The sequence below is a fragment of the Ambystoma mexicanum genome, chromosome 3p (assembly GCF_040938575.1).
Source record: "Ambystoma mexicanum isolate Mex_15411 chromosome 3p, UKY_AmexF1_1, whole genome shotgun sequence".
Taxonomy (NCBI): Eukaryota; Metazoa; Chordata; class Amphibia; order Caudata; family Ambystomatidae; genus Ambystoma; species Ambystoma mexicanum.
Window position 1 is genome coordinate 857,526,261 of NC_090925.1, and position 18,159 is coordinate 857,544,419.

At 47.2% G+C, this 18,159-nt stretch overlaps 1 protein-coding gene across 1 annotated transcript; it reads right to left on the reverse strand.

The window, feature by feature from the left end:
• Positions 1-1,400: 1,400 nt before the first annotated feature.
• Positions 1,401-12,789, reverse strand: LOC138581005 (nucleoside diphosphate kinase A 2-like). The gene is made up of 5 exons (XM_069652005.1): positions 12,658-12,789; positions 4,391-4,529; positions 4,054-4,155; positions 3,467-3,579; positions 1,401-1,635 (listed from the first exon to the last, which is right to left on the reverse strand). The coding sequence occupies exons 2-5, from the start codon at positions 4,523-4,525 to the stop codon at positions 1,518-1,520; spliced, it is 468 nt and encodes a 155-aa protein (XP_069508106.1). The 5' UTR covers positions 4,526-4,529; positions 12,658-12,789; the 3' UTR covers positions 1,401-1,517.
• Between the last annotated feature and the right edge of the window lie 5,370 nt (positions 12,790-18,159).

An 18,159-nucleotide genomic window follows, 5' to 3' on the forward strand; every position in this document is an offset into this window, starting at 1 on the left:
AAACACTCCCAGATTTAAGCTACAAAAAGCTGGAGGCAACAGCTTCCCAGTATTAGCAGCCAAACTACAGAACTCTGCCCACTAGACTGGAACCTTCCTTCTAGATTTTTAGGGGGAAAAGTGAAACCATGGCTCTTTGCACAGGATCGGTCAACATTCCAGAGCTAATGCTCACTACAAAAGCCTATTGTCTTTTTGACCCATGCGTTTGTAAATTATATTCTATATATACTGTATGCCTGAGTAATACGCCTAGATACCCTCGGGTTAGGAGCACCATTTAAAATAAATGATTTCATATACAAATGCTCGTGTTCCGGAGCATAAGGTAAACTAACCTGTTTGGAATGCTCATGCTGTGTCGCTCATGGAGATTTTTTTTTTTTGTTATTTAAACGTGGCATATGCCCCATTAGCCAATTCATATCGGGACAAATCATTGGGTATACCATCTGAACGTACTGCTTCTTTTGAGTCGAGGCAACCATTTGTCCAAATCTGTAATGGGGCTGCCAATAAACGCCGCCCAGAGCATGACTACAGTTCGGATTAAGGCAAAGTTTTTCCATCCATTACTTACCAGTGTTGCATAATCCACAACCGAATTAATGTGCACAGCAACAAACAGCCAGGAGCACAGTGCCAGTATTTGTTCATCGAACAGTGTCAACCCTATGATTCATGCCCTTAAGACAACCTGTTTGAGCCAGTTACTTTCACTTCGGGGGGGAATAAAGTGGTTGAAAAATGCCACGTCATTTCAGTCAGCACTTTCAAAGTCAGCCAGCGCCGTCAAGGTGACTCTCGGCAAGCTTCCCCACACGTGATCATGATACAACCTTAAGCTACTGAACTGCCTTCCTTACATCAGCCAAGGCCCTGCCTCCTATAAAGGCAGGAGTACCAAGTGTCTCTCCCCACCTACTACCACCTCTACACAAATTGCAGGCACACCCGAACAGTCAACGGCTCTCCTACAAAGTCACTTATTCTTCCAGTAATCTTTGACCACCACAGAATACCCCACCCCCTCCCAAACCATTGATCGGATTGTTCTTCTGGCCTGCAGATGGATGGCCCAAGAAAACACCAATGAATCAGGACAATCCTCCAAAACTTTTTGGCTGGACATTATAGAAAGGGAAGAGCTCACAGGCAAATCCAGATTGGTCCTACCCAAGCGAGCCCACCCAGCCTGAACTGCAAGAAATTTGAACAAACTACAAGCAAGTGGCGCTGTAGGATTCCAGATATAAAAAAAAAACAACTTCACATTACAGTTACAGCCACAAACGATTTCCTGTAAGAGCATCGTAACCATAAAACTGCTCTCTGCTGCACACATCTCACAATATGCCAAGAGTCACCGAACCCTGCATCACAAAAACGCCAAGCAAACGTTCAGGCCATGAATTTATTACAAAGTGCTTTGAGCTCAGAAAACAAGGCAGTAACAGCAATTTGGGTCCCACACAGAAGGCCCTTAACAGGACAGATGATTAAGGGAGGGTCAAGGTCTACTCGTAGATCCATTTTTCTGAGCAGCTCGAGTAAGAGGTCAGCTCCTCTGGCTTGAACCACAAGTTAATCTCCTTCTTGGCACTTTCCACCGAATCGCTACCATGGCAGATGTTCCTACAGGAGGCAGGTGTAAGTATTAGATCTCATGGGAGCAACATCAAGAATACATTCTGAACAGTTGTAGTGAACATGACAAATGGCAAAGACAAGCAAAGATATTAGCTAAACTCACTAGCCAATGTGGCACCATGTTTTTATTTGCAATAAAAATCTACATACCAGAGGCTTCCATTTCGCGTGTAATAGCCAATCGTGCTAAGACAATCTAGGACAACACAGCATATGTGAGACACCACAAGGTGCTGTGTTGAGGGCTTTAGTAGTGGATAATTAACTACAAATACCAGAGAACAAAATAGAAAGGGTGCTGTATAGAAGTAGAATTAAGCTGGCAAGTGACTTTATGGCAGGATCAGGAGGCATTTAAAAGAACATACATGCTACACCTTCGACATCAGACAACTGGATAGTTTAATAGGTTTGCATGTCCAAAAAGCCAAGTTTGGGGTATGGGAATCAGTCTGCAATTAATGCATGTAGAGTGAGACCTTTAGTAAAGCCAAGCACACTGAAAGCCACGCCAATAAACTATTTTTGAATGAAGTGGTCCGTGATTATGAATTCAAACTTTGATTTGTAGCCTTGATACTTGGTATTAAACCCATCTATGCAGAAAGAAACTGAACCCGTTTCTCCTCGAGTAAGCCTTCGGATAGAATAGACTTAAAGGGATATTTTTCTACAGCCAGCTGGCTTTTCCTTCATTAGTGCCGCAAAAGCCAGCACAGGAGGGCCTCCATTTCACAAAATAGCGGCACCCTTGTGCTTGCTTTTGAGCTTAAATATCTCAAAATTTTACATAGGAAGTTTTTAAAACTGAGGATGCTAGTATTTTTTTTTAATGTGGGCTATCTATTTTTGAAATAAAATTTTTTACTAGAGTATGCTTTTAAGGTTCTGTTATGGTGACGTTTCCCAGACTAGGCCCAAGACTTCGGCCCAGCTACAGAGGCTGTGTTTAGGTCCAGGTTAATTTTCGAATTACGAAACGCAATCAGTTTGCTTGATAACATTTATGTAACTGGAGGACATCCCAACGGTGAAAGACCACTAATGTGCAGAGACTAAGTAATTCCTTCTACAGAACACAATAGTTACTCGTACTTGCCGTTACTAACCAGCCTTATTTGCCCTACATATAAAACTTGTCAAGAGTCCAAATGTGGCAGAAACAGGCCACCTGCAATATCTTGGGTGCTGTAGACATGCAAACGTACAATTATTTTGTACACCAAGATGACAGGGTCAGTGATAAACTGGCATCTACATAAATTCTCGTTATGGAAAAAACGGCAACTGGCATTGACAACTCACGAACATGTCATCGACAGAAATAAATACAGGACCCTGGTGTTGAAAAAAATGGGATGGGCAAGGGTTAGGAGCTGCTGCAAAAGTCCATTTACACGCTCATGGGCAGGTCCTTTTACTACAAACAGGGACACTAAAGAACCATCTCCCACAACATGGTGGCCACTAATCACAAAATGCTGGGTGCAGACATGAAGGGAAAACAGCACAGGGTGCAGCCAGCTGCAAAGCTTCAAAAGGATGATCTTAACAGGGTACTGCAGTAAAAAGAAAAAAGCCAAAACCCTCATGTGCACAAAATAAAAAAGCATAACCCTCCAATGTTAAAGTGCAACATTTAAAATCAGACTATAAAATACAGGCTCAACTGCCAATTGGTCCCCTGGTTCTAATTGGTCTAACATGGACACCAAAGTTCACAAGAAATGTCACGGCCTCAGGGATCTGGAGAAACATGGAATTATTTGCTATAACCCCGGGGCTTGATCTGCTTCAGACAATTTCCATCACGTACCTGCCAACCTGGATGCAGAAGTCACCACGGATGGTCCCAGGCTTTGAATCAGCAGGGTTGGTTTCGCCCAGCATCACACGACCAGTGCTGACCACACCGTGACCCTCCCAGACCTTTGGGAAACAAAAAGTCTAATTGTCATTTATCCCCGACTTAATGGAAAGAATCTTGCCATGCAGGAGCGGCAAGCCACAATATAATGATTGATTACAAGGTCACCTAATAGTCCCATGGGTATGGCAATTTTTTGCTGGCCTGACCCAAGGCCCCCGCCCCTCCATCCCAACATCCAAGCTAATGTGTGCCAGCAAAATTAGCATTTCACCACAATTGAGCACTAAAGATTTTTTCTTCAAACATTCCAAATCATGGGTATTACACCTTGGGTATTCTGTTTAAACAGTTTATTTCGACACTTGTACCAAATACAAATGAGTAGTCCATTTTATTGGTCTGCCTGTTTTCAGACCCCAAATCCTCTACCCATACACCCCTTGCTACCCGCCCCATCAATCTTGGAAACACTGCCCATCAAGCACAAAACATTGCCGCCTCAAGGCCAAGCCAAGTAGGCCAACAATACTCACCATTGGAACAACCGGGCCAGAGCTCATGTACTTAACTAGCCCTGGGTAGAAGGGGCGATCCTTCAGGTCGATGTAGTGCTCCTTCAAAAGGTCTTCAGGCGCCTGCAAGGGAGACTAGCTTAATTAGGAGAGTGATGGCAACAGGCCCTTTCAGAGGGCAGTGTTTCATAAAGCATCACTGCAGGGTAAAATATATAGGAAACAGCACAAGCAAGCAAGGTCAAGGTGACCCTGGGCCAAGTCAAGACCGCAACATCTGTGCTACAAGGAGTATGGTGGCGAGGGAGGTCGGCAGTAACCGGCTATCCTAACCAACTACGTTTACAGCAAGCCTCACCTGCATGAACTTCATGGCCACTAGATGGAAGCCTTTCTGCTCAAAGCGCTTTATGATCTCACCCACCAGGCCGCGCTGAACACCATCTGGCTTAATAGCAATGAAAGTGCGCTCCATGATACCGTTACCAGACATGATCCTGCAAGCAAGAGGGAAAGACACGAAGGTGAAGATGGTCACAGTCAACGCATGAAGGACAGTCACTCACTGCATTTAGTCTTCCACCATTGCTCCCCGCCGTTAGCCATGTGCAAATCCCATAATTAAAGCCAATTTAAAGTTTTACGAGTGCAGGGAGTACAATCCAGGCAGTGACTGGTTAGCTAAATTCTGCAAGTCAAACGATACATGGGAATTCAATGAGCACTTCACAATACCATGTTCTGCTGTGGCGCAACTAACACGTGTAGTTTCTTGCTGATACTACTCACCTCATTAAAGAAAATGAGTGCCAAAAAACCGGCCCTAACAGTGAAATGCCATTTTCTTGGGTATAGAGGGCTAGTACCGGCAAAGCCAACGAAAGAAAGGAAAAAAATGCAACTTGTTACAACGGGGATAAGTCCACCCATACCTATCTAACCCACTAGCAAATGCTCAGGGGGTCAAGCCCACTGTCACCAAGCGAGTATGCCAGCCTTGAGAAACAAGCCACGACACATACAATTGAACTTGCCCAGGATAGTGTTTCTATGCATAGGGAATCGTGACCCAACCAGTCAAGCTGGACACATCTGCAAGGTCACTCCTTTGGGAAACTAAATAAGCATGGGCAAAACCAACTGGTTCAGCTTTTGCTTAGGTGTCGGATAGATATTTGCCAGGCACTGTCTAATTCACTGGGCTAAGGGTGTTCAGGTACGCTTTCTCCAGCATGTCCTGCAGTGGAGGTTGGTCCATCTCCCTTAAACCATATGGCTATTCCAGACACATGGGTGCAGTGCTACCCTCAGCTTGACAATCGGGATACTCTGGCCCTCTAATCTGCCCATTGATAAAAGGACTGGACAGGCCCCCTAGCGAGCACTTGTAACAGCGTGAAAGGCAGGAGCTCAAAGTGGGCACGATTGAGGGGTGTAGCTTTAGGTACTGCAAACACCATAAAACGTACCCTTCCCTTTCAGTCTGGACCCCAGCCTCAGCAATCATACCCAACACCTCGGGTACAGCAATGGGATAGTAATGTCTGGCCTCGGCACCAATTATGGGGACATAATTGGTAATTATGACATATGGAAATCAAAAGCAACAATTTCCAGAGCAAGTGGTCTCGAGAAGAACCTAGGACGTTCCCCATGGGAAAACTGCTTGCTAAAGGGTCACTACACTAACTTCACATTGATGCCCTGGGTCTAGTTCCACGGGGCAGCATAACAAACTGGTGGAAGTGAACCCTTCTGAATCCGGGTCACCAAACACCTTGGATGGAATATCCAGGAAGGTGCAAACCTGCACCAGCAAGAGACAGGAGAATATGGAGCACTGTCTGTACCAATCAATGCAGCCCCACAGAAGCAAATAAATGAAGCCATGCATGCCCTTCCCAAATCCACCCAAAGATACATATTCAAAAAAATAAAAGTAGCACAGGCTTGCCTTTTAAGGCTGGATGGCACAGTCCAAAAAGCTATGTTAATTGGCGACACAGGCAGCAGGGCCAAGGAGTGAGACCCGCGGCCCACAAGTAGCTGCGAAGCCTCAAGTGACCTACATTTTGGACTCAATACTCAGTTCATACAGTGTCCCAACATATTGCTCCACCCTGGGAGAACCTCAGTAGGCCCTACTGGAGGAAGGAAATTGAGGCAGCGGCACTAACATGCACAGCTTCTGAGCCCCCAGGTAGGGACCACAGGGAGGAATTACTTGCTCCCTTATATACTCTGGCCCACCATCTTGCGTACAGCGCAGCAAATGACCATAGGCATCAGGACGTTATCATGTGATAAGATCAGAACAAAGAATATTAAACAGGTTTATGAAAACAAGGTTAAGGCTAGTTTTAAAACAGCTTGAAGTCAAGCAGGCTTTGAAGGGGCAGGGGAAGATAATTCCAGAATGTGGACCTTGCCACCAAGACGGCACAGCCACCACAGCGTTCGTCAATAGGGTGGCACTGCAACCAGAGAAGAGGCTGACTGATTAGGAAGACATTTCTCCATAAGAGACATGCCACCTGAGCACTTTCGTTGCGGTGCCAAGCAGCAACATCACGCTGCGCCTCAACAACCTCCCCCAACATGCTGCCAGGGCTTGCTACCCTACTCATGAGGGGAAGCATGCTTCCATCTCAGGTTGCAAACAGCCCAATCAGGCAAGGGTATGGCATACGCATTTTCCACAAGGTACACATTCACCAGAACCAGCTACATCAAAACAAATGCATGCAATGTGTCAAGTCATTCATATTGCACCCATTTACTACGAATATGTAGTAACATGACAAAGCAAACGTCATGTCTGCCATGTGAAAGTAAAAGGTTCCACCTATGCACAGGTAAACTACAAGCAGCAGTTCAAGTTAATATCCAATATAGCACATTGACATTCACGAGTTAGCCACCCCAAAAGGCTAAGCAAGAACCACCTGTTTACTGGCGAATGGTGGGAGCTTTAAACAAGTTATATGCACTCAGTTCGGTTCCCGGTTTAAAAAAAGCTCGAATGCCAAAATTCCTTTCTGCATGCATGGCTTCTAGGGACACAGGCACACCATGCCTTTCCCTATGTGGCAAATTTAATCTCGTGTGGGGACACCCATATAAAGCAAGATCGATATCAGGGAAGGCATGCCACTGCTATGGGACCAAATACCAACTGGGATTAATCCCAGCCCAAAGGGGTAGCCTGATTCCACCCCCCACATTTAACGTCCACTGAGCACTTATTCCACCCGAGGTAGATGGTACCAATAACTAAATACATCTGGTATAAGATACCTCTCAGGGGAGACGATGCGATCTACAAAACCGCCCAAAGGGCAACTCACCATTTGTGCATGTGACCAACTGCTGGCTGCAACTCACCATTTGTGCATGTGACCAACTGCTGGCTGCATACATATAGATTTGCAATTAGTCTGCCTGGCATTAGCATAATGGACCTAAAAACGTTACTTTTTTGGTCACAATTAATTAAATATATATGGGGTGGGTAAGGTTATAGATTAGGTTGGTGTTCTGCTCAATTTATGCTTAGTTCAAAATGGCGTGGGAGCACAATGCATCTGTGAGTGCTCGGAGCCATGTTGGATATTTACTTCACTCCACAGTGAAAGGCTGCTCATATTTTGCTGAAGTGTTAGATTCACAGTGCTGAGACAAACATGCTTTTTTCAAACTTGGTATGCAGTCAAGGCCATTTGTGCTGGGAAAAGCTAACGTTATTATGATTTGCTACTGTTCTCCGTGGTGGAACATGTTTGTAGAGCAGGGAGGCCCTGCATTCCTTGGGGAGGAGCTCTCGATTGACCCAGCTGGCAACCGACAGCTGTCCCTCAACTGCACAGGTGCAATTCCAGAAGGTTTGTGAATTAACTCCTTTTTTTGGAGTGCCTATATAGGCGGAAACCTGGAGGGGTCAGGCGAGACTTCAGCCAGAGAAGGACACTGCCTGGCCTTCCTGTGAGCTGTAGCACTCTTCCTGGCTGTCCCCAGGAGTCTTCCAGGCACTTCTGGAAGTTGACAAAATTTACGCTCATGGTGATGTATCTCTTTTGCTTTATAGTTTTATGAGTTATTTCTATGTACCTGTAATCTTTGAATAAATAACTGATTATCTTTAAAGGGTGCGTGGCTGTGAGTTACTGTGTCTGTTTTTGGGTTGAAGTATTTGCATTGGTGATTTATGCTAGTTCTGTGCGCTTTTCAGAGGAGAGCAATACAGTTGGGGAAGTGGGGATGGGGTTGCAGCCCCCCCACATTTTAGACTGAAAAAGGTCACATTTGATCGATTAGGTCAAATGTTGTAGACCCACAACTTGGGGAGAAGGAAAACATCGGGGGAACCACCAAGTAAGTAGCCTAAGAGGACACCAAGCTTCCCAACCACTGAGCTGAAGGGATAGCCACCAGGAAAGACCTGAAGGGGAACCTCAGATAAAGGATCAAAGGGTGAAGACTGGTCCCTGGAGGGCAACCCAGAAACAAGGACAGGCCAAGCAAGAGAAAGAGAAGACAACCCACTAAGAAGTGACCACCCACAGCCGGACCCCAGATGCACAAAGCTCACTGAAACCTCAGGGTGGAGACAGTGAGACCCAAGTTAAAACCACCCTGAAGAAATGGCAGCAAAGGAGCCCCAGAACCCAAGGAGGAGGAACCACCATGACCAAGACACCAGGACATGGAAGTGCCCCCAGTGCCGCTCAGGCCCTCAAGGTAGGACGCTGCTCCCTCTTAATGTGAGAAACCACTTCGTCAAAGCCCCCCAGAAATTAGGCGTGCCCTTTCAGTTTCCAAACCAACCAGACCAAGTTCTTGGGACCCTCCATCGGATCCAGACTACCTGCAAGAGGCAACCAGAACATACAAGGCCAAAGCGGAGCAACAAAGATCACCACCGCTTGAGTCCCCGATACGTAGCAACACCTAAATAAAAGGGAGGGGCGGAAAGGCATACAGGAGGCATGGCGGCCACATGGAGGTCGAAGCATCCACCCTCATAGCCCGAGAGGGGACCAGGAGAAAACTAGGGGTCCTTTGCAGATAGGGGAGAGGCAAACAACCACCCAAGGAGTCCCCAGAACCCTGCAGACCCTCTGAAAGACCACCTCCTGCATTACCCACTCCCCCAAGCAACACAGCGGAGGCAATGCACCACATTGTCCTGGCCTGATGTGGCAAGCAGACAGTGACAGAAGATGAGACTCCACCAAGTACAGAGAAGAGCAAAAGAGCCCAACGATAGACCTCCCATGGCGATTGATACATGCCAGTGTCAGTATTGTCTGAGCGGAGAACAGCCTGACCCACCAAGACTGGGAATGGAGTAAACCCCCAGAGCCTTCTCCGAGTCACCTGACAAAGGACCCTCTTGGAGCGAAGTTACCAGAGCACCTGCTGCATGGCCAACCTCACGAGACCAATTCCAACTTATACCCCATCTCACCAGATGATTGGCCCAGGTGGCCCCTGGGAGCTGGGACCATGGCTTCCAAAAGAACGCCAGGCGGCCACCGACAGGTCTGGCAGTCAGGACCTCTGCTGGTGAAGGGGCAGCCCAGCAGAACCCCCGTGATGGGGGAAGACTTTCTATGCAGATGACCAGCATGTATGTTTGCCTTGAACACCTTCTGCTTTCCGCCGCCCAGGGGTGAGACCACCCTGTGCCATGCAGACCTTGAGGGCGAGACACTGCGATGCCCCATAGACCCCACACTCACAACATGCAACCTTGACCACCACCCCCAACTATGCTGGCAGCAGGAGGGACTTGGCATCCTGCCCAAACAGGGGGGCCTGCTCCCCTCTGGAGAAATCCAGCCAACCTGATCAGGTACCTGCTATCCAAGGGACTTGGTGGCAGGAAAGACAACGAACCTCACCCCCAGGCTATGCCGACAAGGTGGGGGGGGGCACTAGAGAGAAACAAGAGTCCCTGTCCAAAGCCAGGAAAAAAAATAAAAAAACCGTTGGGTCTTCGGGAAGGAAGGCCGCTATGCCTGGAGGTGGTGGGTGCAGGGCCTGAGTAAATTATAAGTAGAAAAAGGGTTCACGGTTTACTATATGCTAAGTCCAAGAAGTGATTATTTTTCCCCAAAAACCAAATAAGCAGCCGTTGTAGGGAGGGAAAAGGTTGCCACACCAAAAAACGAGCCGAAGTGCAGAGGCCATATGGATGCAGGCAAGATGTTTATCCAGTCTGTGCCGCAGGGTGTTGGACATCAAGATGTAACCGAACTAGCAAAAAAAAAAAAAAACACGCACGATCCGTTAGTCTGCATTTCGAGCAAACCGTTAATACGAAAATCACCCATGGGCACCTTTAACGAGGGGGACACTACACATACTTTGTGCCTCACAGTTTGAGCGGTCTTCAACGGATGACCAGAGCATCGGCTCCTGTCAAACTTAAACCAAAAGACGCAGCCATGAATGCCAGAAACACGAAGCCCAGAGGTATCCAGCAACTGTGCAATAAACAAACAGTTGGTACTGACCAGATATAAAGTGGAGAGCCATCAAAGCTGAGCCCAAGATACCGGACCAGAGATGAAAGTTATGCTCCATTGTGTGCTAAAAACCCTCGGCCACAAAATGCCGTTCAAACACCTACGACAACCAACAGCAGAACCAGTCGTACTGCGCAGCCAAAATCCTGCTAGACAATGAACCAAGACTCATGTAACTAGAGGCAACTGTGGCTTCCCAGATACAACAGGTGCAGATAACCGAGGCACAATGCTATACCTGTGCCCGCCTTCAATGTAGTACGCGCCTTCTAAAGGCTTACACACAAAAAGTAGTGATAGGGGTATGATAAGTATGTTAAACGTAACGCCATTTATCTGTCTCCAGCCTTTCAGAAAGTTCAGAGGTATGATGGAAAAACTACTTCATACAAGTGTGCCTTCCCAGTAGGTGCAGAAACGCGAGAGCATAGGATGAAACCGCATAGGTGTCACAGCAAGAACATTAAACTTCAAGGTGACTTTAATTTGGTCAAGTGGAATAGCTGGGAAGTATAAACACTATTGACTAACACCCAATTTTGCCGCATTTTCTATAGCAATTAAAGGCTCACCGCCCCCCACACCCAATTGTTCATGGTTGGCATGTACATTGTGTTGTGGCACAGACTTTTCTGCACAATTTGAGCCTGTGGTTGGTAGATTGCGACTTCAAACTTCGCACCCTGAGTCTTGTTCAGACACATTTAGAGTAGCAGCAATTAGTATTTAGCAGACGAATAAACTGCCATCTTCAAGGACTGAAAGAATGCACATTTCCAGCCATGGAAGTCGTGTCGTAGGTATGCATTGCACCGGTCAGCCCGGGTACTGAGACGTAGTTCCTGCTGCCAAGGAGCCAAAAATAACTCCACGTTTCGATCCTGTGGGTTCTGCACCAGGTGAAGTAGTGTCAGACGACTCTAAAGATAAATTTAGAACTCCACATGTGGAGATCTGGGATCCATGACCAGCCCTGGAAGGAGCACTACAACAGAGCAGACGGTTAAGGACATGCATTCTCCTAGATGACTAACACTCCGGTCATTTACCTTGCTGAAGGACGTGGACACAACCCCACCGACGCAGGGAGCATTTATGTATGGGAGTTTTGTTTACATGCCCCAGTTACATCTTCTCTGAATGAGGATATATGCCCCCCACCCCCCCAACCTTATACAATGTAGTCTCCGCAGAAAGTCTCGTGAAGGAATTACTGCCATGGTAATCTAATCCCCGCCACCGCCGGATTTAACCTTGTGGGTTTTTAAGCTCGCAGGACCGACGTTTGATTCATACAACTCGGGGCCGTGACTAGCCCAAAATAGTAACTCCCGGGTCTGATATAATGGTTAGCTTTTGATCCAAAACCTGCAACCGATAAATGGCGTACACCCTCGCCATACCAAAAAAAAACAACCGACGTAAAGCGTGCTGGAGTGGAAATAAGCGCAATTCTCGGAAATGTGGTTTAGCTGGTGAGCGGCGCTAAAGCCCACGTAGACATTTTGTATGGGTTGGCTTGGAGGGAGTGCAAGAAAGTTACATTGGTTAACTACTACATATGACAGGTGATTTATAACGCCAGAGGTTTCTAAGCGCGGACCCGGGGATGGAACCTATGTTGTTCCTTGATATCTAGCTTCCAAGGCGAGCACGTTGCCCCTGAGCCATCCTCCCGAGACGAATGTTGCAGTTGTAAGTTAAACGCCGTTACTATAATCAACCCAGCCTCACTCGTTGTACCATCTGGGGCAGATGCAAGTCCGAGTCGGTTCGACGGGAAATATAAACGAAGAAATGCAAAATAACCGTTCCGCACGACCTACTTTCTAAGGAGTCATTTGCAATTTCTCGGTGGCTCACTACAGGATCGAGAAGATAACGCTTGTCTGGCAGATATGTTTTACCACGTTCCTGTGTGGCTAAAAGAGGGCGGGGGGGGGGGGGGGGAGAGGGGATGCGGCGGCTGGTCTCTTTTTGCACCTACTGCAAGTAAAGTTTGCGACTAAGGCATGAAACTGAAAGGGGCGAACATAGAAACATTATTTTACAAAATACCACGCCAGAAACTGTACCATGCAGCCTCCTTTTTTACCTGCTTGTGGGGTTGCTGTACTGCTACGTTCCTGCTAGTTTTAGAGGCGTGAGGTGAAGAAGGAAGTTAAGGGAGGGGGACGAGCTTTATATCTGGAGAAGGAGGAGCAAGAAAGTCTCTACGTGATTGGCGGCCAGAATCGCTTCCTGCGCTTCCACGCCTCGCAATTGGTCAATGTTGGAATGTGATGCCTTTTGACTGCACATTCTCCCTCTCCTCCCTCCCCCGCACTTCCGCACATCCTTCCACACGGGGAGGGGTTGATATGTGATCGCTGGAGGGAGGGGCAAAAGGTAGGGGGGGTGGGAGTGAGTACTCGGACAGGAAGGGAACATACATCAGCTTTAAACCGGAGGAGATTCGTCTCTTTTACGCTCTCTCCCAACCTATCGCTCCACCCCACAATTCACTTAGTCCCTTTTCAACCAGTAGTACATTATTTCCCGTAAATTCCTGTTTGTAATATATATACATATATATCATTTTTTTAATGGCCTTGCTGTACACAGTCAAACATTCTGCCAACAGTGTTTTAGTGATTTCTTGTGCAAAAGCCTGTAGATAAACTTTTGGGATGACTGCACAAAAACCCCAGACCGCTTGTAGTGAAAAAGGCAACAGCTTACAATTAAATGCTAACCTGGCTCCTTGTCCTTACAGATTACAGATCAATAACATTAATTAAAAAATACATCAAATCCTGCCCCTTATTCCCTCCTCCCTCAATTCCTCTGAACCTTGATTCATCCTTTCTCCCCCATCTTCTCCCTGAGGCCAAGCCCCTCCTTCCATACCTCTTCCCTCTTTTTCTACCCCTTGGGCTAGCCTGTCTGTGCAAACAGCGCTACCCCCTCCATTACCACGCTACTACCCCTTTTTGCTTCCCCAACCATCCTCGAAAGGGCCATGTCCCCAGCACTAGAAAAACCTCTGAGGTGTTATTTCTACCCCCCCACCTACTCCTTTATCCCCAAGCCCTTTATTACTCCCTCCACAGCCAACCTCAAGTCCAGAAGATCCCCTGCAACACCCCATCCCCCACTTCCCCTCAACCTAATTTATACCCTTACCCACCCCCATATATATAATAAAATTTGACAAGAAAAAAAGGTAAAAATAATTAGATCAAATGTTTTAGGTCAAATGTTTTGAGGTCAATTATACCGAAGATAGTACTGGTTTCCCATAACTGACTTATTTAATTCAATTTATTTGCATTTATAAAGCACGCAAGGCGGCCCGGGGGCATTGTGGCGCTGTTACAGTGAGCTTACTTGATTACATGAGAAGGCCAGTTTCACCTCTCTGTGGCTCTTGGTTACAGTGAGCCAGATAAGAGAAAGTTGATGGTTACATTGACATTGGCATAGTAAGAGACAGTTGATGGTTACTTTGACATTGAAGTAGTGGGCAGCGCTACAATGAATATGAAAACATGGGGGTCTCAAGGGTTCCGTTGTTACACAGGAGCACAGAGAAACCTCCAGATTCCTGTAACCTGCTGTTGCGTGGGGCATTGTGAGGTGGGGCGAGCTAATTGAGGAGCTTAGTTTTGAGTGCTTTGAGGAATGATAGATGAGAGGTCTCATTCCTTATGTTCATAGGGAGAGCATTCCAATATGTGGGAGCTAAGAATAGGAAGCTGGAACCTCCAGCTTTGGCCCTCTTGAAGGTGGGGACATTAAGCTGATTGGAGTGGTGCAAACGTTTGGGTCTGGATGAAGTGGTCCTGCTTATTTTTTCTGAGAGGTATGAGGGGGCTGTGAGTGAGAGGCATTTATGGGTTATGGCTAGGGTCTTGAACAGAATACATTCTTTGACCGAGAGCCAGTGGGCATCATGCCTAGCGTGGGAGATGTGCGCCCTTTTGGGAATGCTCAGAGCTGCCTTGAGAGCGTTATTTTGAATGATCTGTCTTGAGATTTTTTGCACAGGTGCCCACAAAGAGGACCTTACAATAGTCCAGTTTTGCCCTAATGTTGGCTATGGAGAGGCAATTTTGCGTGGATATGTAGGGTCAAAATAAAGGATTCTTGAAGATACAACAATCAACCTAGCCATAAAGCGAGAAAAGCTTAATTTCGGAACGGCAATAGACAACTAAAAGCAGCATACCATACAATTAAGGAATGAAAAGGAAAAAAGTCACCTCATCCACCAATGCAAAGATTAAAATGTATAGTCATACATCCAGTAGAGGTGCTTCATGTTTACTCCTGCAATCCACTGCTTGATCACCATCCTCACAGAATAAATCATACTCCTCATATCTAAAGTCTGGATGTGGCAGCATCAGAACCCCGAAAGACCTACAGAACTTCCCCATCTCCCTGTTGATTTTCTCCCTCATCCGGTGCACTCGACCTTCCTTCACAGCTCCCCTCCATACCCTCCTTGGCATCAGCCCATAGCATACCAATGCAACCGCTGGCCACATTTCCCTCAACCAATTGAGGTCCCTCTTCATTTGTTTTTAATAGCACCACACCTGTTCCCTTAACCAGATCGTTCTCCCCAGCTTGTAAAACTAGTGCCACTGGCACCCCATGGTACTCCCTCATACCTGCCAGCATAGGCAAAAGTTGATCCCATTTGAGCCCCCCTACCCTAGACCATCTCAAGAATGCCACTTCATAGCTACACCCCAATTGGGTACCAAAGATCCTTTTAGCTACAGCTTTCCCTGCCCACTTTACTATGGAGTGTCTGCAAATTCATATTTGAGGGACCTCACCACTCCTTCGCTGTATATGGAAAAGAAAAAGACAACAAGCCTCCCTTCTGACAAACAAAACCCCCCACCCACTCCCTCCTGCCTAAGGGCTCCCCTCGCCCAGCTCTCTGATGTATCCTTTATACTTTGCTGATCACCAGCAACCGAGATTCTTCAACTTTCCCTCAGACAAACCCAACCTGCTCCCTGTTCACGTCGCCCACACCCTGAAAGAATGAGAAGAATGAGTCCCAAAATCCTCTGCCTTCGCGCCCAGGACCGGCAAAGCCCTCCTCATGACACCCAAAACTTGCACGGCTGTCACCCTATCCCCGTTCTCATTCTGAAAGACTAATCCCTCCCTCACCATACATCTCTTCTGCCATACTGACCCAGCTCTGACCAGACAGAATTCCCTGCTTCCCCTGCCCAAATGCACCCACAATCCCTTCCCTGCCTGATCTGTCTTTTATTTACAAATGTTGATATGCATGCTGGCTACAGTCAGGCCAATAACCCTCCACAACAGACCTCCATAACCCCCTGCCTTCCCCATTAGTTCAGACACCATAAATACCCCAAAACACAACCATATAAAACACGTCGAGAACCCATCTTTCCCATGGCGACCAACATATGCCCTCAAGGACCCTGCATAACCTACCCAACAGCCCCATAGGCATTGGCCTCCTGCTGTCCTTTACCTTTTCCCTTTTCTTTCGACCAGCCTTCCAACATTCTATGTGCCATTTCCCCTCTGCTAGGCTGAAAGCCCCAAAACCACTTGCCATAAAAGGCAATGCCCACCAGCTTCCCCACTATCGTAGCCCTGAACAACCCATTCCCCACACAACCCATTATGAAGTTGATCACATCCTGCCTCCTTCTCTCCTTTGCATCCCCTCTCCCTTTCTAGCTCTGTGCCCCCCCGCACAAACTCGAGCCATCCTCTCCTGTATGCTGGCCACTATGTTGGTGCCAGTCAACCCTCCACTAAATGCAGCACTCTCAATCTTCGAGCCACCACAGCTCCTCTGGGATCCGGTGCCAACTCACAGACTCTCTGCCACTGAAAACCAGTTAATGCATCGGCGATGCCGTTATCCTTTCCGGCAACGTGTGTCGCCCTAAACACTACATTCCATTTCAGGCACCTGTAAGAAACTCATGGTGGCAAAAGTAAAGACAGACACAAGTGATCATAGTTCAAGGGTGTTTATTGAACTTTATAATGGGTGCGAAAAACACCTAAACTAAACCTAAAGCTAAGATGGGAGCAAGCTACGACCATCAAATAATAATAAGGCAGTCCTCGTAGCGTATTGCCAAATAAAAATAGGCTACCTAAAAGAAAACTATTGCCAATCCTTACAATTAAATTACAAAAAGAGTGTGGTATAATGTTCACCAGAAAAGAAAGAAGTGTTCACAAAATGATAAGTCAGGATGGTAAGACTGGGTCTCCCTTCCCCATGTTTCAAGCATGGGACAAGGTGGAACTCCTGAGCACAGCACACTCCTGGGCCTTTCTTGCACGAGGCACACTGTTCCAATTCAACGATACCAGAACCTTCAAGGGCCAAGTCTCTTTCCTCAACGTTCCTTGCCTTAGAAGGCCCGCTGGACCAAAAACAACAACAAACAGCTGGGCTCCGATCCTCCTTGCAAATTGGGCCTCCCTCTGCTGGGTTCACCATGGCCTTCTTTAACACAATTCATGTAATTTCAACACAGTTCGTGATTTGCTTATTTTCGTCATAAACCACAGGCTCCCTTCTCCTAGCATTTTTTCGACAGCCCTCTGTCGGGTTTACACTTGCCTTATTTCACAGTTCACAATCTTCTCCGAAAGCATGGTTCCCTTCCCCTAGCTTTCATTCAACCATGAGTCAGAGACTTTCGATTGTACAAAGGATTTTGGGTGACCTTTGACGGACCACTCTGACATTTCACACCGCCCTTTCCGAGGGCCTTATGGTACTTGCAGTTTTCAACACTCAAGGGGCCAGCAAGAGTCCTTCGACTGAGCACTCCTATGATGCCTGACCATCATCTAGCTGGCCCTTCTCTGGGCTTTCACAACAGTTTGCATGCACACACGCTCTTTGTTTTAGGTTCCTGCGTTCATCAAAGGTTGCCACTTACAACCTTGGGCTCAACATACGTCGGTTTGCTATCAGCTTCCTCCGAGTCACTGGCTGTGTTGAACCCACTGTCTGGTCTTGCCTCTGGAGTCAAGGATGCTACCACCGTAGCCAGTAGACCTCCCTGCCCGTGCTATCAATGCGGGAGGCCCCATGTACCATTGACATCTACTCCTCCACATGCCAGCTGTAACTGCCGGTTTTATGATTTCCGTTTTGGAGGTTTTGCGGGTTTGAGTTGAAAAGGGCAAGGGTATTTCTCCCTTTGACGTCATTCCAGGTCTAGCTGCCTTTCTCCTCCAATTGAACTGTCGGTTTGGTGCAGCTGTCTCCTCGTGCGTGCTGCCTTGCTCGAAGTGTGCTTTCATGCTCTGCCTTTCCCTGTGGGGAAGGTAAAGGGCTGTTAGGTGTGCGTGGTTATTGTCATTTGCCTGACTCTGCCTGACCCACCCGTGTTTTGGGACATGTCAGGTAAACGGCTCTGGTGTTAGTCCGTTGTCTGTTACGGTGTAAGAAAGTGTTTGTGTCTAAAGAGGGGGGTAGAGCTTCTAAATATCCTACAGGGTAAGATGGGGAAAATGTGTTACAGGGAATGGGGTACCACGTTTCGCCCGTCTGGGTCCCACTTCCACTCCCCAAAGACCC